The 24,381-nt window shown below is 36.2% G+C and overlaps 4 protein-coding genes across 9 annotated transcripts; 1 reads left to right on the forward strand and 3 right to left on the reverse strand.

Annotated features, from left to right (window-relative positions):
- The first annotated feature begins 48 nt into the window (after positions 1-48).
- On the forward strand, positions 49-3,935 carry zgc:103625 (methyltransferase-like 26 B). The gene is made up of 7 exons (XM_052553193.1): positions 49-158; positions 245-447; positions 536-698; positions 1,923-1,982; positions 2,090-2,157; positions 2,286-2,364; positions 3,703-3,935. The coding sequence occupies exons 2-7, from the start codon at positions 245-247 to the stop codon at positions 3,748-3,750; spliced, it is 621 nt and encodes a 206-aa protein (XP_052409153.1). The 5' UTR covers positions 49-158; the 3' UTR covers positions 3,751-3,935.
- Positions 3,816-15,772, reverse strand: hgs (hepatocyte growth factor-regulated tyrosine kinase substrate). 5 transcript variants are annotated; one of them, XM_052553121.1, is made up of 21 exons: positions 15,637-15,772; positions 14,404-14,488; positions 14,222-14,297; positions 13,525-13,617; positions 13,054-13,177; positions 12,761-12,813; positions 12,570-12,638; positions 12,353-12,477; positions 12,056-12,140; positions 10,757-10,855; positions 10,585-10,677; positions 10,461-10,499; positions 9,076-9,237; positions 8,777-8,990; positions 7,958-8,130; positions 7,747-7,887; positions 7,245-7,425; positions 7,023-7,156; positions 6,541-6,636; positions 6,333-6,419; positions 3,816-6,182 (listed from the first exon to the last, which is right to left on the reverse strand). In XM_052553121.1, the coding sequence occupies exons 1-21, from the start codon at positions 15,671-15,673 to the stop codon at positions 6,087-6,089; spliced, it is 2,262 nt and encodes a 753-aa protein (XP_052409081.1). In that variant the 5' UTR covers positions 15,674-15,772; the 3' UTR covers positions 3,816-6,086. The 5 variants fall into 5 exon arrangements, with proteins under 5 accessions (XP_052409081.1, XP_052409064.1, XP_052409057.1 ...); XM_052553104.1 differs by having other exon boundaries at positions 12,038-12,140; XM_052553097.1 differs by having other exon boundaries at positions 12,056-12,167.
- A 1,383-nt stretch (positions 15,773-17,155) lies between these two features.
- Positions 17,156-20,471, reverse strand: LOC127953838 (claudin-4-like). Of its 2 annotated transcripts, XM_052553174.1 has the most exons (3): positions 19,917-20,185; positions 18,372-18,564; positions 17,156-18,187 (listed from the first exon to the last, which is right to left on the reverse strand). In XM_052553174.1, exon 3 carries the CDS (start codon positions 18,025-18,027, stop codon positions 17,377-17,379), a length of 651 nt encoding a protein of 216 aa, XP_052409134.1. In that variant the 5' UTR covers positions 18,028-18,187; positions 18,372-18,564; positions 19,917-20,185; the 3' UTR covers positions 17,156-17,376. The 2 variants fall into 2 exon arrangements, with proteins under 2 accessions (XP_052409134.1, XP_052409142.1); XM_052553182.1 differs by lacking the exon at positions 18,372-18,564 and having other exon boundaries at positions 19,917-20,471.
- A 1,706-nt stretch (positions 20,472-22,177) lies between these two features.
- On the reverse strand, positions 22,178-24,381 carry LOC127943182 (GTPase IMAP family member 9). Its single transcript, XM_052539418.1, has 2 exons — positions 24,366-24,381; positions 22,178-23,288 (listed from the first exon to the last, which is right to left on the reverse strand). The coding sequence occupies exons 1-2, from the start codon at positions 24,379-24,381 to the stop codon at positions 22,264-22,266; spliced, it is 1,041 nt and encodes a 346-aa protein (XP_052395378.1). The 3' UTR covers positions 22,178-22,263.

Genomic DNA, 24,381 nt, shown 5'->3' on the forward strand with positions numbered 1-24,381 from the left:
CCTGTTTCTTTGTAAATATAGTTATGTAGAGCCAAAAATGATAGGGTTATGCAGAACTTGAAGGGGAGGAGCAGACAGAAGCCTCTTATCCGTGTAATCTCTGGATCCATCTGCTGGTTCATCAGCCATCACTGAGCACCGAACAACAGGGCAGCAGCGTGAGTATCAGCTACATAATAACAATTTACGAATAAACTTGTTCAGCATTTAGCAAAAGTCCATTAAAAGTTCCTCTCTTTTGCAGATGATGCTGCTCTCTCCTGCAGCTGAGCGCAGTCAGGACGGTCTGCTGTCGGTTCTCGGGGAGCTACTGGAGGCTCAGTCTCACTGTGAGCTGTTTGGTCTTGAGTTGGGATCAGGCACAGGGCAGCATGTGGTGCACTTCGCTCAAGAAATGCCCTTTGTCACGTGGCAGCCATCAGACATCAAGGAGGAGGCACGAAACAGGTATGGCTTTATTACTTTAATTACAAATGCCATTATGAAACATACCACAGAATTATCAGGGTTTGTAATGTTAACTTCTCTGCTGCAGTATCAGAGCTTATATAGGGGCCACTAAAGCAAAAACAGTGCTGGAGCCGGTGTATCTGGATGCCAGTCAACCCTGGGAGAAATGGGCAGGACTTCCACAAAGCTCCTGCGACATTATTATAGCAATCAACCTGCTTCAGTACAGCCCCTTCAGCACTGCAGAGGTAAAGCACCAATATATATGTAACATTGATTTGTGTGTTTATTCATTCATTTATATATATATATATATATATATATATATATATATATATATATATATATATATATATATATATATATATATATATATATATATATATATATATATATATACAGACTACCAAAAAAAGACTTGCAATATTAAAAATAAGTAAATATCTTACTAGTTGTTTGGGGTCAATATTTTTTTTGTGCTCTTTAACGCTCATCAAAGCTGCAAAAATTTATTTGACGTATTTGTATAAATATATTTAAAATATACAATTTTAAGATTTTATAAATATATTACATTTAATTTATCCCTGCACTGAAAAAATAAAAAAACTAAGTAGATTTACTTTACTAGATTTACAAGTTTTTGCACACACAAATTTTAAGTAAGTATTAAATTAAGAAAAATTTACTTAACTAAGTTAGGTACATTAACCAAAGGAATTGAGTCAATTTAACATGGCCAGTTAAGAGTTTGATGTATACTATCTATCTAGTTATTTTGCTAAATACACAGTCCTAAAATACACAAGATTGCACTGGAAAACAGCCATGCTATTAAAGCATATGGTTCATTTGCATACATGTACGCAAGCAAGACAGATTGTTATCCTTTGAAGATAGTATGTGCACTCATTATAATTATTACCCAAATTAAGAGACCTTGTTACTTGGTATACTATACACAATGACAGAAACAATCAATGGACACTGTTTAGTATAAATGGGTCATTTTAAGTAGAAAATTAACTCTAGATATCTGAAAACAGAAAGTTACTAAACCTAATGATAAAATCATCTATAAAACAATGTAAATGCAACTCGAAAACAGTGAAAATTTTAACCTTTTTTATTATTCATGCCACAGCGCATGATGGGATCATAACTTTTGATATTTACTTAAAGAATCCTTGTAAACATAAACAATTCCAGATAAAATATGCTTATAATTTCAAACTTTAGTTTCTATGAGCTTTAAATTGTTTAGTAATATACAATTTGCTTTATTTTTTAAACTCTTGCCTGAACTTAATGTAGAAATTACATTTGTTTTTATGTAGTATTTACTTCACCACAAAATCATTTTTTATCAGTGGTGATGAAAGCTGAATTTTCAGTGTCACATGATCCTTCAGAAATAATTCTGATATTCAAATAGAGTTTAAAAATGAATGAATGTAGTCTTGTATCCACAGGGTGTGTTTAAAGGATCTGGGCAGGTACTGAAACAGAACGGCCTGTTAATGACTTACGGAGTGAGTTTGATTATTGTATCATTTTCATGTTTTATATGAACAACATATAGTCATAACCACATCAACCATAAATCTCACTATAAACATCCTAACTTCATGTGTCTCAGCCGTATGCTATCAATGGAACCATCACCCCAATCTGCAACGAACAGCTGGACCAGACATTACGCCAGATGTGGGTTTTTAAACCGACACTTTTTTCATTTAATTTTCAATATTCAATATATTGATATTTCTTAACAAATAAAGGTGAAATACGTAGATTTTTTTTTCCATTTTACAAACCTACTGTCTGTCTGTCAGGAATCCGGACTGGGGTCTTCCAGACGTCGATGTGCTCAGACAGCTGGCGTTCAGTAACGGTATGAGAATGGAACGAATGGTGAGGGGCAATTAATGACTTCATTTCTGGAGCCTTTAAACAGCATCTTTTGCTGAATGTCCAGGGGCCCGTTCTTCGTACGTCGCTTATTACATCCAAGATCAAATGACACATCCAAGATGATATCATCGTGCTAATCATGATCCAGCTAACTGGGTTCTTCGAACACCTGTTGTGTATGATTAGTATCGCTGGATTGAGTTATCTGAGATAATTGCGCGTTCATGTGTTGGCTTAAAAGGGGATATGTATCAATACTCGAAACCATGATCAGCAGTGCAGCGATTGGCTGGTGGCAAGACGGCAATGTAATGACGTCATGTAATTTAAAACGACACCTGACGAAAAACTTGACAAATTTCTGGACTTTTATAAGGAAACAGCCAAGCAATCAAAACTACATAAATGTTATCATAGATACATGAAACAGATAATAGATACATGTTTTTATTTTATTAGAATTTTTTTCATGATTCCGAATTATTTAGATTCTCAATTTATAATAGTTGTGCAGTCTTTAAATTTTTATTTCAATGTAGAAATTATCTATTCATTTCATTTTATATTTGGACAGATTTGTTACATGACAGCATTAATGAAAGTTTCTTAAGGGTCAATATCATGTTATCTGCATCTCCTGCGCTCCATCAAGCCACTCTTATAATAGCAGTCATCACTCAAAATAATGCACGACTCTATTATCTGTATAGCATGCGTGTTAGACTCTAATACAATTATGAAGTAAAAAATTTTTCAGTGAGTAAAACTGGCTGTGTCTATAGGCTGTTATGGACTACACAGCATTTTTATATTTTTAATTTTTTTTAATGATTATTATTTTAAATTATTGTCCCTGGATCAGTACGATACTCTTGTAATAAAGTAGCAGTGGTAGCAGACTTATTTTGAGTATCAGTTCTGGTTGAAAAGAAGCAATCTAATCCTGTTTACATGAAATAAGCCTGCTCCCGTCCCGAGCAGGTTTAAGCTAACGGACCTGTTGCTATGACAGCAGCTCCGGGATGAGCTTCGAAGAACCAAACGATCCAAGATCACGCCAAATCGTCAACATTCAAATCCAGCTAACTGAGTTAGCGACATACGAAGAACAGGCCCCAGGTCACTGGTCACCCTAAAATCTAAAATAATATAAAACCTATTTTAGGACTATTTAGAATTTCTGTTGTTGTTTTGCATTCTCACAACAATTAAGCAGTTTACCCCTAATTATTATTTCCGTAATGAATCTGAATGATTCACTGAATGATTATTTTATTATATATAGAAAGATTTGAAAATAGCAGATTGATAACCTCTGTCTGGTGTGTTGTTCAACAGATCGAGATGCCTGAGAGTAACAAATGCCTTGTCTTCAGAAAACTGTAGGAAATCTGTCCCTTCAGAGAACATGGATCCGGTCTCCAAGAAAAAAAACATCTACGACACTTGACTTTCTTTTAGTCAGTTTCACATATTTTCTGACTGGCATTGCTTTATTATGCACATACTTTCAGAGACAAGAAAAGAAACAGTTCCACTAATGTACAACCAATAAAAGAACAAGATATTAAGTATGCTGTTAAAATGACTTCTTTTTAACATGAGGCAGATCAGTTTAGAATAAAGATCATCTTGAAGGGGTTAGAGACGCCATCTGATGTTTGTGTGTGTGTGTGTGTGTGTTACAAACTTGCAGCGTTCACGACATCCATCGAAACCATCCACAGGCTGTCAACAGTTTTTACAACCACAGTCTAAAAATAGACTTGCCTTGTCTGCCATTGATCCAGTACTCAATTCTGCTCTGTAATTAACAGAGAATGAAACTGTGGCTTTGAGATCGACTGATTAGTTCTGATTAGTCAGGTCTGAACCCCTGGCTATGCTTCTCTGTGAAGATCCACATAGAGCATTAAAGACAAATGGACGTGAGTACTTTGAACTTCATGCAGTACTTTGAAACACCAGCCTGTTTGTTTTAAATAGATTGGTGATATGCAAATGGCAGTACAGTTGACATCTCATTGGCTGTTATATTATATGACAGGAGCCAATGTTTACACCAATCTACCGCATAAATCATTAGCAAGGAATCCACAACACTGATCCTAAACGCAGAGCTTCTGAAGTATTTCTAGAATCGCATACATGGAAGCCAGCACTGGAATGTCACATGATCTTAGAGCACTTCAGAGCAAAGCAGAGCTGAAAAACTGCTATGTGACCTCAGTAACCTCTGCTAAAGCCAGCAAGTCTCTTAACTGAAGAAAAATAAATGGCAGTTACATATTCACTCATGCAAACACATCTTAGAAAAATATGAGACAAAAGGATAGTTATGTTTTGTCTTTTTGAATCAGATAGTGTTTGTTTCTCTATGGTACGAACGACTAACCTGCGTCAGTTTAGTTTTAGGAGGAAAAACTGCATTTGCAAAAATCTAGAGAGATGAAAGTTAGCAGTATGATGAATCTCACAACATGTCCAGGTCATATTTTAACAGAATCTCATTTCTGCCAGCTAAGCTTTGGTGAAACTTTTGATTTTTTTTTTTTTAATAAAAAGCCAACATAAGTCATAATTATGACAAAGTATATTTGTTTGTCATAATTTTCACTTCTCAATTATGACTTATGACTTCATAATTTTGACTCCCATAACTATAACTAATTGAAACGTAATATAAATGTTAAAATAATAATAATAAAAAAATCTAAATTATGAGATACTAAGTCATAACTGAGATTAGCAAACTTTCAACTTTAAAATAATAAAATATATAAACTATCAGATCTGTTTTAATTGAGATTAATAGCAGGGATTTAATTTATTAATCGGAGATTAAAGTAGACATTTATTATAATTATGATTTAGTGTTTCATAGTAAAAATTATGAGATACTAAGTCAATTATAACAAAGCAAAACTCAATTTTGACTTATGGCTTACAATGTCAATTTTGATTTGAGGTACTAAGTGATAATTACGATTCAGAATTGAAATTATGACATCAATAACAATGCAATAGAAATACTGTATCAATTATGACTTAGTATTGTGTGTTTTTTTTTTTACATAACTTCTCATAATTATGATTTACCAAAGTATGACTATCTTATGTTGCAGAAATGCAAAAATGTATTCTAGTACCATTAATATTTTTTGCATCGTCAACACATATTTTCACTAAATCTCACAAGTTCAATGTGTCAGGATGATTTGATGTTGTTATTTTTGGTAATTCTCATAATTGTCAGTGGTGAATCTCATTACTAATACACAGTCATTTTTAAATCATGATATCAGAATAAAGGCAGTACAACAAATATTATCATGCAACTACTTTACAGTTTAAATGACTTTCTTTTTTTGCATTACAATAATGAGAAACAGAGCAAAGAAACACATTTAAAAATCATAATGTCACAAAAAAATGTAATGGTCTAAACCAGGTTTGATTTTCTTTAAGCAAAATATCAAAATATGATCTAGAGAGTTTTGTGAGATTGATCAAGTTAAGAGACAAAGGTTCCCCACCAGCTCCATCTGTAGCATCTCCTCATTTTATTTAAAGAGACGGGGAGAGGAGGGGGACCCAAGAAAGCCGAATGCTTTAATATCTGTGGAACATAGTGAAGTGAGAGCAGGTGCAGGGTAATGGAGCCAGAGACAGCAGGGTGAGCGAGGGTTGCATGTAGTGTGCTGGACCTGGAGGGAATATGATCAGTCAAATGAAATGAGCTGAGCCTCTGGACTGCCCTGAGGAGCCTGCGCCGGCTGCTGTTGAGACTGCTGCTGTGGACCGCCGGGGGGAGCCATCTGTTTAAATACATCAACAGACTACATCATTCAGATTTCAATAGGGATTAAAACACACTGCCATTCAAGAGATTGGGATTAGAAAGTGTTTTCATGGTTTTTAAACAAGTCTCTTATCACACAATAACATTTCTACATAAATATGCTGACCTGCTGGTACATAGGCTGCTGCCCAGGCATGTAGGGCTGCTGGGGAGGCATGTTGGGGTCTTGTCCTGGAAGAGCGTTCATCATATTCTATAAAAGAAGATAGATACCAACAATCACTGACAGCCTTCAGACTTTCCATCCCATATGGTTTTTGTAAGTAGGGAAAAACATCGGGACACAACCTCTGTTCTGATGCAGTAAAACGTACCTGCATGTTGTATGGCTGGTAGCCCATGTAGGCGATACCGTTGGTGGGGGGAGCCTGGGACATAGGGGGTAAACTCTGAGCTTGAGAGACCACGTTCTACAAAGAGAACATGGAAACATTCACACCGAACCTCAAAATTAACTGTACACCTCATTAAGCAGACTTCCTGAAGGAAATAACTATGGAAGCCCATTTCTGCCACTAAATAAAAAAAAAATAAAAAAGGTCATTACAACTGTTTAACTCACAGTTTTGACTTTTTTCTGTCAAAATCGTTAGTTTACATCTCGTAATTCTTACTATATATTCTATTCTAGAATTTGTGATGTAAACTTGCAATTGTAATAAAAATAGCAAATTTAAAAAGTTTTTTATTTTTTTATTCAGTGTAGGAATCAGGACTCCATAAATAACAGTACTTGTGAAGAAGCAAAATAATATGAACATTTCAGTTCAGTGTAAAGATCTTTTGTTCTCCTGACCTGGTAGCCCTGTGTGGGGGTGGGCTGATAGTTAGTGTAGGCGGGGCTGCTTGTGGGAGGGGCTTGTCCTGGGGCGGCTGGCTGCCCACTGGTGCCTGCATTCTGATACATGTAAGCGTTCACCATGTTGGGATCTAAAAGAAAGTGAGCAGAGAATCTGTTAAATAAAAAAGTTCCGATTTTTAAAAAGAGCGATAGAAAGAGAGAGGTTGTTTTGTTGACCTGTAGCTGGCATGGCCTGGTACGGGCCACCGGCAGCAGTCTGTCCGGGCTGGTTCATGTAGACTCCATGCATGGGCGACCCCTCCACTGAGCCAGCAGGACTGAAGGTCCCAGGATAGCTGGGAGGGCCAGTGGGGGGATACACCACCCCTCCTGCCACATTAGGAGGCAGTGACTGCATCTACAAACAACAACAGCACATTACAAATAGGGCTGCAACAAGGAATTGATCAAATCGGTGAATAATGAAAATAATCAACAAAGAATTTGATTGTCAATCAATCATGTTTGCACACTTAAACGTTAGAGTCATGTGATTACTTCTATTTCCATAAAGGATCATCCTGAAATCAAACAGGTCTCCGTTAAACTTCACAGACTGAAGCCGCAATAGAGTTAGAGTGCAACAATTCTGACTAAAAGAAACATTTTGCCAAAAGGTTATTTGATATTTAATTCTATATGTGATAGAAGAAACTTGTGTGTATGTAATAGTGCACACCTGTGCATAGGGCAGGGGGAACGCAGGCATCTGTGCTCTCATCTGAATGGTGTGCTTCTGCTGCTCCAGACGCATCTGTCTCTCCTTCTCCTGCTCCTGCAGGCGCTGGATCGCGAGCTGCCTTTGCATCACCAAGTACTCCTGCAGTAACCAATCACAGTCAGCTTCGTCTCATCACATGATTCTCAGGCTCAAAAGAAAAGCAACTTGCCTGTTTCTTCTGCCTCATGATCTCTAGTTTCTGGGCGAGTTGGATTTGTCTCTGTCTCTCTGCCTCCTCGGCAGCCCGTCTTAGTTTCTCCCTGTGCTCATCTCTCAGAGCGTTCAGTGCCCCCCGCGCGTCACGCACCTGCGCCAGCTTGTCCTGAAGACCCTCGTAGTACACTGACCACGAAAGGAGACAACATTCACATCACAAGGCACCTTTTAATTCAGAATTGTTGTGGACAATACTTTGAAACGGCTACACACCAAGCTACAATATATTTGTACATTGTGTGTCATTTGTAAGGGGAGCAGTTATCTACACTGGAAGTTACTAACAAAAAAACATCAGGTTAACAGCAAATCTAAATATTATAAAGTTAAAAATAATAATAATAAATATATAAATTAATTTATTCTGATGTTCACATTTTAACTGATTAATGTTCCAATATTTTACTTCTAATTATTTTTGTAAATATATTAAACTTTTCTTTGCAGCAGTTGAAATGCATGTGATATTATTCTTTATTTTGATCATTAAAATGTATTAATTATCAAATTATTTGTTTCTGATAAATAATATAAACTTATTTGGAGCAGCATATTTTGGGAAATCAATTGTATTATTTTATAAAATAGTATCTAAAAAAATATTTGCAGCAGTGTTATTCACTTATCTTTAAATTAGTGTAAGATATATATCTCAAATATGGTGTTTTTCACTACTTGGCATTAATAAAGGAGATTTTGGCCCTCATTTCCACCTATATTTAGCACTGCGTGAATGTTGATAGCAGGTGGAAACACACGTGACGTGACTCACGTCTCTTCTCATCCAGCTGGTTGAGGATTTCCAGCAGCTGCGGGTGCATGTTGTTGATGGACTGAAAGAGAGAGAGCACAGCGCTATCGTTGGTGATGCTGCGGCCGCGCATGTGGTTGCTCTTCATGCGGTTGAGGAAGGTGGTGACGGCATTCTGCAAGGCCTTCAGGAACTGCTCATGGTTCTCCTCAGATTCTCCATTCTGATATTGTTGCTGAAGAGACAAATGAAAGACATTCAGTGCCGAACATGATTAAACAAAATAATGTATGATTGACCATTTTCAGAGCTCCAAGTACCTCTACTATGTTGATGGGCTGGACTGAAGCGTGGCTTTCCACTGGTTGGCTGATTGGTACGGGCTCAGCCAGTGACACTGGAGCAGGAGCAGAGGGGGTGGGACTCTTGCGAACCTCTTCCTGTTTCTTCTCCCAGTAAGTTCTATTTAGGTAACGGGCCAGCTGAAAAGAATGAAAATATTATTTAAAATACACTTTTTTGGGTTTGGGTTTTTGATGTACTACCATTCAAAAGTCGTAGGTCATTTCTTTTTTTATTAATGTTGGTTGTATTTAAGTGCATGTTATTTAATGGTGGATACAGATTAAGCATTTAACAATACAATAACTCCTTTTAACACTCAAAAAAATAAAAAATAAATAACTAAATAACTAAATAACTTGAAAAAATAAATAAAAAAAATTATATATTTATATATATATATATATATAATTTATATATATATATATATATATATATATATATATAATTTATATATATATATATATATATATATATATATATATATATAATTTATATATATATATATATATAATTTATATATATATATATATATATATATATATATAATTTATATATATATATATATATATATATATATATATATAATTTATATATATATATATATATATATATATATATATATATATATATATATATATATATATATATATATATAATTTATATATATATATATATATATATATATATATATATATATATATATATATATATATATATATATATATATTGTATGCATTATTTAAAAGCTTTTCTGTGTGCATTTTTTTTTAATAAGTCCTAAAAAAAAAAAACTTTTTTTAAGCAGAAAATACTTCAATACTTAGAAAAATGCATTAATAAATTCTTGAAAAAAAAAAAGTCAAGAAAAAATAAAGCCATTATGTAACAAAAGTTTTCTATTTCAAATACGGTAACTCTGCTTGTGATCTAATTATGAAAGAACCCTGAAAAAAGGTGTCAGAGTTTCTGCAAAAATACTAAGTAACAAAACTGATTACAACATTGATATTGTGAACCTCTTTCTCAAGCAGCAAATCAGAATGGTTTCTGAAGGATCATGTGACACTGAAGAGTCATGATGCAGGAAATTCAGCTTTGATCACAGGAATAAATTACAGAACAGAAACAGTTATTTAAAAATATAATAGTATTTCATATTACTACTTTTAAACCATTTCTGATCAAATAAGTGCAGCCTTGGGGAGCATAACAGATTTTAAAAAACGTTTTTTTTCCATGAAAAATAAAATAAAAAAATTGAACAATAGAGTACAAATTATATTAGTTTTAACATGTACTGTACTAATACAAATTCTAAATTTAATAAATCATTTTTAGAGGAACTCAAAAATGGTTTCACCTCAGGGTCCACGTCTTCAGCTGATGGAGCCGATGAGTTCTGAAAGGTAAAGAGAGACAATTTACCCACTATGATAAATTTAGAAAAGTTATTTAAATCAATTAGTTAAATGCATGTTTCTTACCACAGTGGAGTAGAGAGTGCTGACAGGAGGGGCAGAGGAAGTCACAGGGGTGGGATCGACTTTGGGGTACGCAGAATAAGTGTTCTTATGTCTCTGTCAACAAAAACAATCATCATGTGACCCTGTATTTCTGCTGACAGAACAGCTGGCTTATAGATGTTAGTGTCCTTACCATCCTCTCCTTCTCCTCGGCCTCACTCTGAGACAGTGCGATGGCCAGCTGCAGCTCCTCTTCTTCCTGCAGTGCAGCCTCGTCTCTCTTAGGAGGCATCTGAGGAGCAGAGCAGCAAGACCAGGTCAAGAAGAAACAACGAGAAGGTGAGGAAGGAGGGGGGGGGGTACACATCTGAATTTAATGTTCTTTTAATTTAAATATTACCAGTGCATAAACATCATCAATTTGGCCGACATATTTATTTACGTGTTATGTTATTTCAAACGTTTATTTAAGTTTTACGAGTAGATTTTACAGATTTATTAGGAATGATTAATTATCAGTAGTTAATAAGGGGTCAAATCACTGGCTTCCACTGATTCGGAATGAAAAAAATAATAAAAACACACCAACACTGAACACTGCATCTATTTTAAAGGTGAAGAGTGTAATTTCTACACTATTAACAGCACCAAATGAAATGTCAATATGTCTGTTAGCCTAACATAACATTTCCTCTATTATTGGTTTGAATCTGATTAACTCGTGTGTATATATATATATATATATATATATATATATATATATATATATATATATATATATATTTTTTTTTTTTTTTTTTTTTTTTTTTTTTTAGGAGTGGATTAATTTGATCAAACATCACAGCTGAGACATTTATATTTTTCCAAAAGATTTCCATTTCAAATAAATATTCTTTTGATATTTCTAATAAAAAAAAAAAAAAAAAAAGTTCTCAACATTTCTAATAGTAAGAAATATGGTCAGTAAGAAATGATTTTAGAATGATTTCTGAAGGATCATATGACACTGAGTAATGATGCAGTAATTCCAGGTGGTTATTTTAAACATTTTACTATATTACCGTTTTTTTTTTTGTTTTTTTTTTTTTAAACTTCATTTTCAATTAAAAATGCAGCCTTGTTAAACAGACTTTTTTTCAAAAACATAAAACTTATCATATGATCATAAATGTACTATTCCTACAATAACCAGCCATTCTATTTAGTCATACCAGTGGCAGAGAAATGAAACACTTCGCCTTTAAATACAGCGTTTCTTACTGATTAGAGTGGGATTGACAGTTAGCACACAAACTAGACAGTAATAGTAGCTCTCGACTCATGAGCCTCAAAATTGCTTTGCATTCAGGGTCTAAATAAACCTGGGCATGGACGATAAACTACTGGTTCATTGTCCGTTTCAATAAATTTGGTGGTTTGCTCCATAATTGTGACGCCCATGAGAGTGAGCCCTCTATGAAATGCAACTACTTACTGATTCGGTGGGCACTACCTGAGACTGCTGGGACAGAGGGCTGGTCAGGTACTCAGGGGGAAGCTCGGGCTGCCCAGCGCTGGCGGCCTTCCCTTCAGCTTTCCTAGGAGGGGGAGAGAGGGAGGGGTGGCTGGTGAGGAGGAGGGGTTAGGAGACACACACATCCTGGTAAATCTCTAGACGTCAGCAGGCTTATGAACATGAGAAACCCAAGGGACAACTCCAAGAAGATATTACACAGATAAAAAGACCTTTTGTTTTATAACAAAAAGAGCAGAACATTGGTAGGTATTTGTCTTTTTCACATAAACTCACTTGTTGAGAAGCTCGAAGCAGGGCTCACACACACGCACCTCCTTCTCAATGCCAAACTTGGGAATGGTAGAGTACTTCGAAGAGCACTTAGCACAGAAAATCTGCCCACATGCCCTGCAGTGGTGCTGAATGAAGAGCCACCAGCAGTTACTCATCATTATACTCCATAAACATTATATAACTAATGATAGAAGATTTTCAAAGGAGTGGTGTGTACCTTTCGGTTTAGAACACCAAACTGAACCCTGCATCTGTGACAGTCCTCTGCATCCACCCAATCAGGGGCCTGGAAGAGAGAGAGAGAGAGAGAGAGAGAGAGAGAGAGAGAGAGAAAAAGACAAACCCATGACAAATCAAACATCTCAGAGTGTGTGAAACATACTTGATTTACTCAACAGTTATTCTCACCCTTTCTGCTGCAAACATGGCATCGCTCTCCTTGAATTCCGGGAAGACATGACCTGAACAAGTATAAGTGATTGATTTCTTTAAAAAAAATTCACAGCTTGTCATCTTATTTTGACTCACATTTGAAAATGAATCGGGTGTTTTTGCGATTAAAATTGCATTAGGCATTGGAAAGTATTTGGATATAATTTGCAGCAGGGCATGATGCATCATATCAATCTGGTTCTGATAAATTAAAAAATGGATGCCCTTAAGAAATGCATTTCATGTTTAAGAACCTGAATAAAACTTACCTTCCACCTTCAGGATCTGATAGGTGTCCTGGACCACTTTATACTTGGGCTCGTTGCGGAAGGCGTGGGACCAGGCCTGGATCAGATAAAGGATCTTGTTCTTCACATTCGGTTCGGTTTGTTTCTGAACACAAGAGTGTCACATTCAGTCACTGAAGGCTTAAAAAAAAAATCGAAGCTGTGAAGTCAGAACTCAGAAGTCCCCTAACCAGGTAGTTAATAAAAAACACAAAAAAAAAAACACATGAGAATGGAAAAATCTAAATTGTTTTGAGCACTCAGTGTGTTGTTTCTGATTTCTGCTGGAACTTCCCTCAGCCGAATAAACATGTGACGTGATGACACAATCAGGAAGTACAGTGCAGCGTGAGTCACGGGGCCGAACCCACTTGGAAAGATCATAAAGGCAGGGCCAAAGACTTCTCTTAAAGCAACGGTCACAGATTTTAGGTTGGGTTTCACAGGATTCACCTTGAACAGCTCCTTCAGCTCTTCCATTGTCTGCTTACAGGCCACTTCATCATGAATCGTCTGGCCACAGTTCTTCACAACTGACTCCAGGACCTGTGGACAAGCAAAGGCTAACTTACACACATCACCTTGACTGATCGAGGCATAATACAAAACTACATCATATATATGAATATATCAAATCGTGTATAATTGACGAATAAAGTCAGTAAGGGTACAGACTCGTTCATACCAAAGACGATAACTATAATGATTAAGTGAGAATAGGGAAGTCCACACCACAACCGATAACAACATAGAGAAACGATACTATTGGAATCATTTTCAGAACAAACTGCGATCATCAGATTCCCCATGACTTTAAAGAGTAAGCCACAGTCACAGATGACAAAAGTGCAGTGGGAGCTTATAGTGAGCGTTGGTGTGTTTTCATTAGATAGAATTTTAACTTTTTACTCATATATATATATATATATATATATATATATATATATATATATATATATATAGTACTGTACTGTTATTTACAACACTATTTAATTATTTCATAATTAGTATATTTTGTAATAGCTATTATATTTAAATATATTTTGTATCATTTATTCATTTTTATTGTTTGCTTTATTTAACTATTAATACTATTGTCTGAAAATCCCTGGTTTACAGTGCTCTATATCTGTAGATAAACTACACTTACCTCAAGAGCATAGAGCGCTACGTGTGGATTTTTGTCATTGAGTTTTTTCTTGATGGCAACAATTGCATTCTTAGCCCTGGTGGCGGGAAACAACAGAACAGTTTCTAAGAAAGTCGAAGCCATATTTATCACAACACAATCTTCCACGGACATGCAATCACATAAGAACTGTTTTATCTTACTGTGTATCTCCTTGCCGAATGAGGTCACATATCTGCAGAATGGACTCCCAGTCTGTCTCCAGCAGCAGCTGACTGGTAGCCTTATCTGTCAAAGATTAAAAGAGCACATGTTTTATTAGCAAGTGTTATCTGAATCAATTAGCTAAAGGTCTGTTTACTAAAAACATGAGAAAGGAAAGGAAGCAGAACAGACTAAGGTATAGCAATATCTCTCTCTTCACTGGTACATACGAACCTGAATCCAAAAATAAATAGAAAATTCTAAATATTCAAGACATGTTTTCCAATAAATGAACACAAGAAAGACTCATATTTAATTATTATAATTTATAGGCACAGATATAATACAGAGAAATACATAAAATGTACCAACCTATTTTACAACACGGATAATAATAGTCATAAAAAATGAACAAAACGAAAAAAAAAAAAAAAATCTAATTATTAATACATTTTGCTGTCCAAACTCGCATTATTATTATTATTTTTTTTACAATATTCTATCTATCGGTCTATCTATCTATCTATCTATCTATATATATATATCTGTGTGTGTGTGTGTGTGTGTAGCAGGATGTTACTGTTATGTGATTAACCTAAAAAAATGGGCAATATTTCCTCTTTCTCTTTATACAGAAGCACTCGATTACACGAAAAAAAAAACGGGAAGAGACAACCTTGAATAACGGGAATACCTTCAAAATCCTAAAATTTTCCAAAAGGTGTGAGCAACTGCAAAACATAAATATTGATTTGAAGCGCCATGGCAATGTATACACGCCTCTTTAATTGTGCGGTATAATTGCCTGCTTTACAGCGAGATTTGGTGAAGAAAAAGTGAACTAATTCATACACACTAAGCACAAAGTACGCAATATAAGCAACACATATATGATTTATTATTTTACGTAGCTTGTGAAAAGAGGCCCGAGAATATCTTTAGCTCTGGTGCTAACTAGCTTACGTTACGTAAAATACTGGATTTGTCAACTGCAGTTACAACACCATACGGTTTAACTGTACAAGATCTTCGCAATGTCATGTTTATGTTCATATCACAGGCGTGTTAAAGCTCCGGTGCGTTAAATAAAGACAATACGTTACATGTTATATTCCCGTCACGATTCAAGCTGTGCTAGCATTAGCAATAGCAGACACACTTCATCTATGTGTCGGCGATACATCGGTCTGTCATTAGAAATAAACACTGAAAACATGAAATATAACACATACCCAACAGTCTCTCAAACGTTCCGCCGCCTTTGCCCATTTCTGATCTCTGATATCGGGACGCGCTGTGTCTGTTTTGGTGTTGTTCACCTGTGTGAATAAGCGAGTTTCACTTCCGGGGAGGCACGCGCATGCGCGCACGATATGAAACAAATGTCCGATAAAAGTCCAATTGACAGTAACATTATTTATCTTTTGAAATTTTTATTTGTTTTCTTCTATCTATCTATCTATCTATCTATCTATCTATCTATCTATCTATCTATCTATCTATCTATCTATCTATCTATCTATCTATCTATCTATCTATCTATCTTTTATTATTATCTGCATTGTTTTATTATTATCTGATTATTATCTTATGATTTATACTGTATATTTTTTGCAAACAATGGCCTATCTTAAACTCTCTTGTACATTTGTAAGTAATGTGAAATAGCTAGCTGAATGTAACACTTGTCTCTTATGTAAAAATAAGCCCTGGTGCCTTATCCCTTTTACTCCGGCAGTCAAGACAACAATAACCACTTTTCTATATTTTACAACGCCGGATTTTCACTCGTAGCATTAGGTCATACATGAGTCACTACCTGGCGCAGTAAACAATGCAGCTATTGTCAATGTTGTCCTGGTGGTGCAACATACAAGTGGTATTGTACTGCTGTCTGTAGAAGCAGCCCCCATAACAACAGCCAGAGATGCTCAGAGACAACACAAGCCAATAATAGCTTCATTTAAACTGTTTATATGAGAGGTAGAGGTTTATCTGATGTGAAATTAAACCACACCATGCTCGTTTTGAGAACTGAACTGGGCTGGAGGAGGACATCTCTGAAACAACAAAGAACAGACTTTAACTAATAAAATGAATGTTCTGTTTAACACGGTTAAAGCTGCTTTGACACAATGTGTATTGTATAAAGCATTAGATAAATAAAGGTGACTTGACTTGACTTATCTGGAATTAAATGTGTATCAGATTCTGCAAATCCAAAATTTGTTAATTACCTTTAACTTGATGACCTTAAAGATTTATTTATTTATTAATGCTAGCATCTTAAAGTGATAGTTAACCTAAATAAAAATAATAATATGCCATTAGTCATAAGACTATAGTCTATTTTATAAACACAAATGAAGATATTTTAAATTAAATCTGAGAGATTTCTGACCTTTCATTAAAAAAGTCCATGTCACCAAAAGACAAATTTTCATGAAGACTTTGTTAAAGTAATCTATATGAATGAATTAATCCAAGTCTTCTGAATAAACATGATCACTTGATTAACAGGTTTAATTTAGTCTTTTATTCACATATAAACATTGATCAACGCACAAACGTGGAGCACATCAAATATGGTAAACTATACTTGTTTGGATGAAGTCATACAAGCTTTTTAAATTATGAAAGAATTTTCTTTTTCTTTTTTTTATAGAACTATCCCTTTAAGTAACATGAGTGACATCATCAAACATATTTATAAACAGACAGATCTCCAAAAAAATCAGAGATGACACTATAAAGGATTTAAGGTTTTATTATTGAATAGCAAAGAAAGACAGATTTATAAGTGGACATTAAAGGTGGCAAGGAAACTTGATTTCACATTTCAATTTACTACCTCCATCACTCTACAGAAATATTCTGAATGATAAAAAATAGATTAAAATGAACTTGAATCTATCACAATGGGAAACTCTAGAAGAGAAGGTTTTCGGGGACTGGTGTGTCGATGCTGGTCATTAAACATAACCCTTGACCTGGGCTGGTCCACCCGCTCGACGTGGGCTGCTCTCCCCACTGCTAAATGTAGGAGAAGAGGGAATCCCAGGGGGATTGGACCCTGCGTAGAGGAGAGATCCACCGATCAAAAGCAGAGCTGAACCTCCCCAACCTAGGTAGAGTGCAGGGCCGAGCTCACGTTTGTGAGGAGCTGCCACATAGGGGTCATAGAAATCCCTGATGATGGAATGGGCTGTCCAGCAGACAGGTATGAGGATGAGGAACCCAGCGATGAAAAAGAGCACACCAGACACGCGGGCCAAGCGTGCCTTGGGGCTTGGGAGGCCCACGCACTGTGTGCACTTGACACCCAGAACACCCAGAGTGAGTGCCAGGGTGCAGATGAGTAACGCGAGAACTGTCAGACCCCGGGCAGCCTTCATGTCACTAGGAAGAGCCAGCAGGCTGTCATAGACCTTGCACTGAATCTCCCCTGTACTTTGCCAGATGCAATTCATCCACAGGCCCTCCCATGTGATCTGTGCCGTTACGATGTTGTTTCCGATGAAGGCAGTGACCCTCCACATGGGCAAGGTGCACACCAGGAAGCCACCCACCCAACCCATGATGGACAGGACCAAGCCAAACAGCTGCATGCCGGTAGTTGCCATGGTGAATCTTTTCCAAGAATGATCACTTGGAAGAGTCCAGTGGATAGCACAGACAGAAGCCTTCAATTGACTTCAACGCCAGTAAGAATTGCAAAGACAAAGTCTTTCCAAAGTGAGTTCCAATAAATAAAGAGAGTAGGCTGACAAGTGGACCTAAAGACTGGAACAAATAAATGTGTATAAGTTACAGAAAGTTATTCTTTGTTGTTACAGTACATAAACTCTAAAAACACACACAGAAAGGACTTAAATTCTGGACTCATCAAAATGTAATGTGCTTAAACCAGTCATGTAGAATCCTGCTCCTGGACGGCCACAATCCAGCAAGTTGTAATTAAACTCACCTGATCCAGCTAATCCAGGTCTTCGGGATCACTGTAAACTTCCAAGCAGGTGTGACGGTGCTAAACTCAGGAACATGGCTCTCCAAGAGCAGGATTGGACACACCTCTTAAAGAGAAGTTCTGAGCCAAGTTAAGCCAGGTGTTACCAATCCTGCTCCTGGAGTGCCAATGTCCTGTAGAATTCAGTTCCAACCTGCCAAAACACACCAGACCTTGATTAGCTGGAACAGGTCTGTTTGACCAAGGTTCGACATAAGTTTAGCTTTGTTTGGAAACTGGACCTTCTCGAACTCTCAGGACTCCCCTGGGATAAGCTCTATCAACAGCTTCTGTGGCATATGCTGCAGGAAAATGTCTAAAATGGCTTGTAATTGGGGTAGTACCCTCAAAGGGACAACTTTATACATTACTCCTAAAGTTACTCCTAGAATTTAGAGATAGATAGGGCACAAATAGGTCCCTTTCAGGGGACTATCCCAGTGACAAGCTATTGTTCCCTTGGTGGAATTACTTTTTTGTAGGACAAGCTTCTGATTTTCCATCCCAGAGATTGTTAGTTTGAGTAGAAAATCTTTTTATCCAGGAAACATGCCACTTTCTGGTATTAATGCGTGTGTCGTTTGTTTGGTTTAGTGGTATTACATGGTTATGATGGTAAAGATTGGATTATACAGAAAGGTTATAAGATAAGGTCAGTAAGAGATTTATGACACCAGTCACATGTTAACAAGTGTAATGTATAATGCTGCCCACACATACAACTTTCAAAGTCGTTGGATTGCTGTTGGTTTAACACTACACAAGTGTCTGTCATTGCTGAGGTCTTTTCCAGTCAAAACACACGGCAGGATTTGGAGTCACAGACAAGACCAGATATTTAACCTGCTAAATATCTCTTGGGCATCTGCAATGTAACATTTTCAGATTGTCATGTGAACAAGCACCTACTTTTTTTTGCTTTCGACTTCAGGCTTTTGCCTCACTTCCATACAATTGTGAAAATCAGCACTGAAATCTTGCAGTATAAAATAGTGTTTATTTTATTGTTCGATACCTGGTCCTATGTGCTTCTATTATCTCATACCATATTGTGTTTAATACATTCGTGTTTATGCAGCTTAACTTGTAACACAGAACAGCCCTCTAAATATTCATGTGGTTTTATACATAAATATTTGGGCACTGTTATGTACAGTGAGCATTACTGGATTCACTATCCATCCGAGAGAATGGGTTCTTTTCACGCTGTGGTGGGTGTAGATCTACGCCTGGTGGGGTGAGTGGATTATCTCAGAAAAACATGAGGAGCCTCTGGACACAAGAAGCTTTCTTTGAATCATTCAGAGTGGGCCAAGCAGACTTGAGTCTGTTTATGTCCATTCTGAATGCTGCTGTAACAATGCTGCATAAGCATGAAGTCTCAGTTGGAAAACCTCAAGTTTAAAAACAGTCTAGACAAAATTGTTAGTTCTTTTAGTAACATATCAAGCCATTTGCTGAACTAAACTTCTGATTTCCATAATAAATTACTGAAATTGTTGTTACCTGACAACAAAGTCTTTGAAGTGTAACTCCTTCCACAGTCACTCATCTGCTAATCCTCCACCTTCTTGCTTTGGGTAACTTCGATCTGGATATAGAGCTTGACCCGAAATGCCATAAACCTGTGATGGAGGTAAAACCTACAGATTCAGACCTCTGAATAGGCTCAGCTAGAGTGAATGTCACTTGGGTTGTACGATTCAGAGGCAAAGACAGGAGTGAAGTGCTGCCCTCTGGGATGCCAGCTCGGGTCTGTGTAGCAGTGGGCAGAAGCATTCTCTTATGTGCGTGTTTTTGTCAGTGTGTGAATGCGTTAATGTGTCTTGAGTGTGTCTCCCAGTGCCTGGTGTACCAACACAATGACTCGCTGTTCTCTCGCCCTCGCTCTCCTCCATCCCTAACCTAGTCCTCTTTTTCATCCATTGCCTTCTTACTCCTTGAAGTGAACTCTGTTGTTTCTTACTACCTTTCAGTCATTTTGCTTTCATAAAAGTTCATTCATGTCTCATGACAATGGCATATGTGTAAAGTTACATATAGCATTTAAGGAATAAATAAATAAATACATAAATAAATAAAAGAAAGGAAAAATAATACTGGATTTGAATCTTCTACATTTTCAAAAGAATTGGTTTTGTTTATTTAAATAAAAAATGCATCATCATAATTTAATTGTCGTAACCTTTATAAATTGTAATAATAACAACATTTCACTACCGTGATGCTGGGATGTTGTGGGTTGCTGAGATCATTTAAAAAATAAAAAATAAAAAATAAAAAAATAAAAAAAAATAATAATAATAATAATATGGCTTGAAAACATATTCTTCCTTAATTCACTTAATTTTATTTAGAAGAAAATGATGACAATGAACTATAACTTCACAGCTAAGTATAAACTATCATATTAACATTTAATCATTGAGAACTTCTATATGAATTTGTGTGTGGCGTGTGGGTGCTGAAAAACGAGCACCGTGGGAACTGTCGGGTCTCTCAACGCCCCATCTGTAAAGTAAAGAGATTGGCTGATGTTACAAACTGTGTTATTACAAAATTCTTATGAAATAATTAGTGTAGCTATGCCACAAAAAAAAAAAAAAAAGGATCTGTGCTGTGAGTTCTACAAATATTACAGTACAGTAGTTTACAAAAGTTATTCAATAGGGTGGTTTAATAATACACGGTAAAAGAGTACACCTGAAAATTAAAACTTAGGTGAAAATAAGGTAAATGCTGTGTCAAAATGTTGTAGATGTTAAACTTATTTGAGTTGGCACATGCTACTTTCATGAACAAGCTATAGCAGTATTAAGAAAAAGGTCTTCTAGATTATGAAAAATATAAAGCTGTGTCACGCGGATATGTTTTAGAATTCATCAGACATATCTAAATATGTGTTCCAAACATGAATGGAGGTCTTATAGGTTTGGAACAACATGAGGGTGAGTGATTAGTGCTAGAATTTTCATTTTGGGGTGAACTAACCCTTTAACTGTAGACCGTCATGTATTTCTCATGACTGCTGACTCCTGCTTTTAAAGTCACTTACACTTTGAGTGAAACATAATTCGTTTATAGTCTAAATAAAAAAAATAAATAAAAAAAAGTTTTGGAGAAATGTAATCAGCGCAGTGACACTTAAAATAATAATAATAATAATAATAATAATAATAATAATAATAATAATGAATGAAATAACCTTCCAATTTCTGCATTTTAAAGATTTCCAAATTTCTATAACAAATGTCATTTAAACTGAGCAGATTAGTCTTTTAATAATAATAATAATAATAATAATAATAATAATAAAACAGTAATATAATGCAAGTGTATACTTTAAAAAGAAAATCCATGTTGTTTTATTTGTAACAGGGGAACTTACAAGACGGTCATCCTGTTACTTTTTGTCAGCATCAACTGGTAAATCATTTTAGAGGACAAGTATGCAGTGTATGGGATAATGTGATGGCTTCAAGTTGGGAAAGGTATATTTGTAATAGGTCAGGGGTGGGTGGGGGTTGGTTTGTTTTGGTTTGTCCCTCAAAATGTATGTGCACCAGCTCTAATGTGGTAAAAAATAATAATTCTAAATTAGTTTGACTTATGTATATCCGCTACTGTCACACTTCAAAAAATACACTTAAACATGGCAGCTGTAAACGCAATATACATTTTTATTAAAAACGGAAAGGTGCTTGATCACATCATCAGAGAAAAAAAAAAAAAGGCATGGGGGTTTCCCTTCAACACGTGGACTAAAAAACAAAAAAAAACTTCTTCTTTTTTTTTTAAGCTGTTGGAGGTGTTGAGTTCCATAAAGCATCTCACTTTCTGTTCTTCACTGCATTCAGACTGGAGGTGCCCGATAGAAGCGGTTTACAAAAACTGTATTAAAATTGGCTGAATGTGTTCCCACTCTGTCATCCAAGTGTTCAATGGCCAGCTGTGCAGCAGCACCTGAAGCCCCGCCCATGACACCACCCACAGCCCCTCCCACCACCATTCCTGCTGGCCCTTCCACAGAGCACACGATCATTCCCATGGCGGCTCCAGCCACAAACCCCAGCCCCAATCCCACAGCCAGTGAAGTCCTGAGCCAGCCGTTCTGCAGCTCGGCTTCGGCCCTGATTTCTGCCCCCACCCTCGCATTGACGGTATCCATCTGCCAGCATAGCTCATCCCCCTGAAACTGCTCCTCCAGTTCCCGGCACGTCCGCTCGGTCTCAGACCGTCTCTTCTTGCGTAGCTTTCTCTCCTCATTTCTGACGCTTTCCTCTGCCCTCTTGTAAGATCTGTTAACATAATGGTGTCCGCCCATAGTCTGCAGCATCCGCTCGATCTTATGTAGGAGCTCCCGGCTCCCGCTGCGGTTCCTCCAGTTCTTACTGAAGACGTGGTAGCGGCAGTTGCATTGCTCCACGAGTTCCCTCAGATGCCAGTCTGTTCTCATGACCTTATCATTAAGCGCTCTGCCTCTCAGATGCCCATCGTAAACCAAGAGGATCATTGTGTAATTCAAGACATTCTCTCCAAATTTATCCTTAACCAGCTTGGGAGTCTTCATATCGTTGGGGCAGATCTTCTCCAGGTCGAATGTGATGAGTATGGCATGAGGTCCAGGAGTCGACAAGCACATCGATTTTTTCAGCTCTTTCCTCATCTTGGACTTTGACATGCCTTTGTCATACAGGTTCGGTCCGTTGACTACTGCGACCCGTCTTCCTACTATCTCGCCCACGTTTTTCTGGCTGCTCGCAATGCTACAGACTTCCTCAGAGAACTCCTCTCTTCCCAAAATAAAGTTGGTGAGAAGGAACTGAGATGGCCCACTGCTCCCGATAACCAATATCCTTAGTTCCACATCACCAAAGTCTATTAGGAATGAAACACAGGGTACATGTAAATGGAATCGTTGACCCAAAATTTAATGTCCCAAATTATTCACTGAAAATCTTCCCCCATGTCATAACTGTAAAATGTAATTTGCATTTGTTCTGGCTTCATGCTATTGGCCACAATGGTACACAACACACCAGTTCAAATATGTAGAATGGAGAATGATATTTGAGAGCTGCAATTGAAGGGAAGATTTTCTAAGATTTTCCAGTGCTTTTATGGTATTTTTGTGTCCTACCCAAAGCTCTTGGAGGTGTGGAGTAGCTTGAAACATCTCCATGTTTGTTCCAAGGAAAAAAAATAATAATACAGTTTTGGAACAAAATAAGGGTGAGTAAATAATGTCATTTTTTTTTTTTTTTTGCAAACTATCCCTTTAAATTATTAAGTAGCCTATCTATACAGTGATATTAGCTGATAGAGCTGACAAGTTAAATATTTTATAATAATATATATATTTTTTAATTTGATTAGACTTGTCCGTATTGCATGTTATTTACAATCTGATGAAAAACACATATAGTTTAAATGTATATTAAATCATTTTTGACCCACTTATGCAGGGCTTCATACAGCTTTATAAAATTTCATAATTACCTTTATTATGACATACAATTTTTTGTTTGTTAAGAATAAACTCACAAGCACAAGCATAAACCAACAAACATACTTTAATATTATTTCTATGTATTTAAATATATTTGTAATGATGTGAATTTGCAATTTAGCACGCTTAAAATATATTAACTTGAAATATAATATTGAATAACACTACAGTTATAATATAATCAAGCACTTTACCTTTGCTTTAATATGTTAGTCAACACATCAAAATAAGTGTAATTCTTTAAAGCACGACAAAAGAATATTATACCAAATGAAAACAAATTATTTAAAATTTGTATTTGTCATAATTACAAGGTGCACTTTTTAAAAGTCATGAAAGTGAAGCCTTTTCTGCAAATCCAGTGTTTTAAAAATACACTTTTAAGATTTGAAGTACATTCAATACCGTTAAGCACACTTCTTTTATGTTGTAGATAAATAACTTACCTTCTCTTTTAGGCAT

Source organism: Carassius gibelio, chromosome A3 (assembly GCF_023724105.1).
Source record: "Carassius gibelio isolate Cgi1373 ecotype wild population from Czech Republic chromosome A3, carGib1.2-hapl.c, whole genome shotgun sequence".
In the NCBI taxonomy this organism is placed as follows: domain Eukaryota; kingdom Metazoa; phylum Chordata; class Actinopteri; order Cypriniformes; family Cyprinidae; genus Carassius; species Carassius gibelio.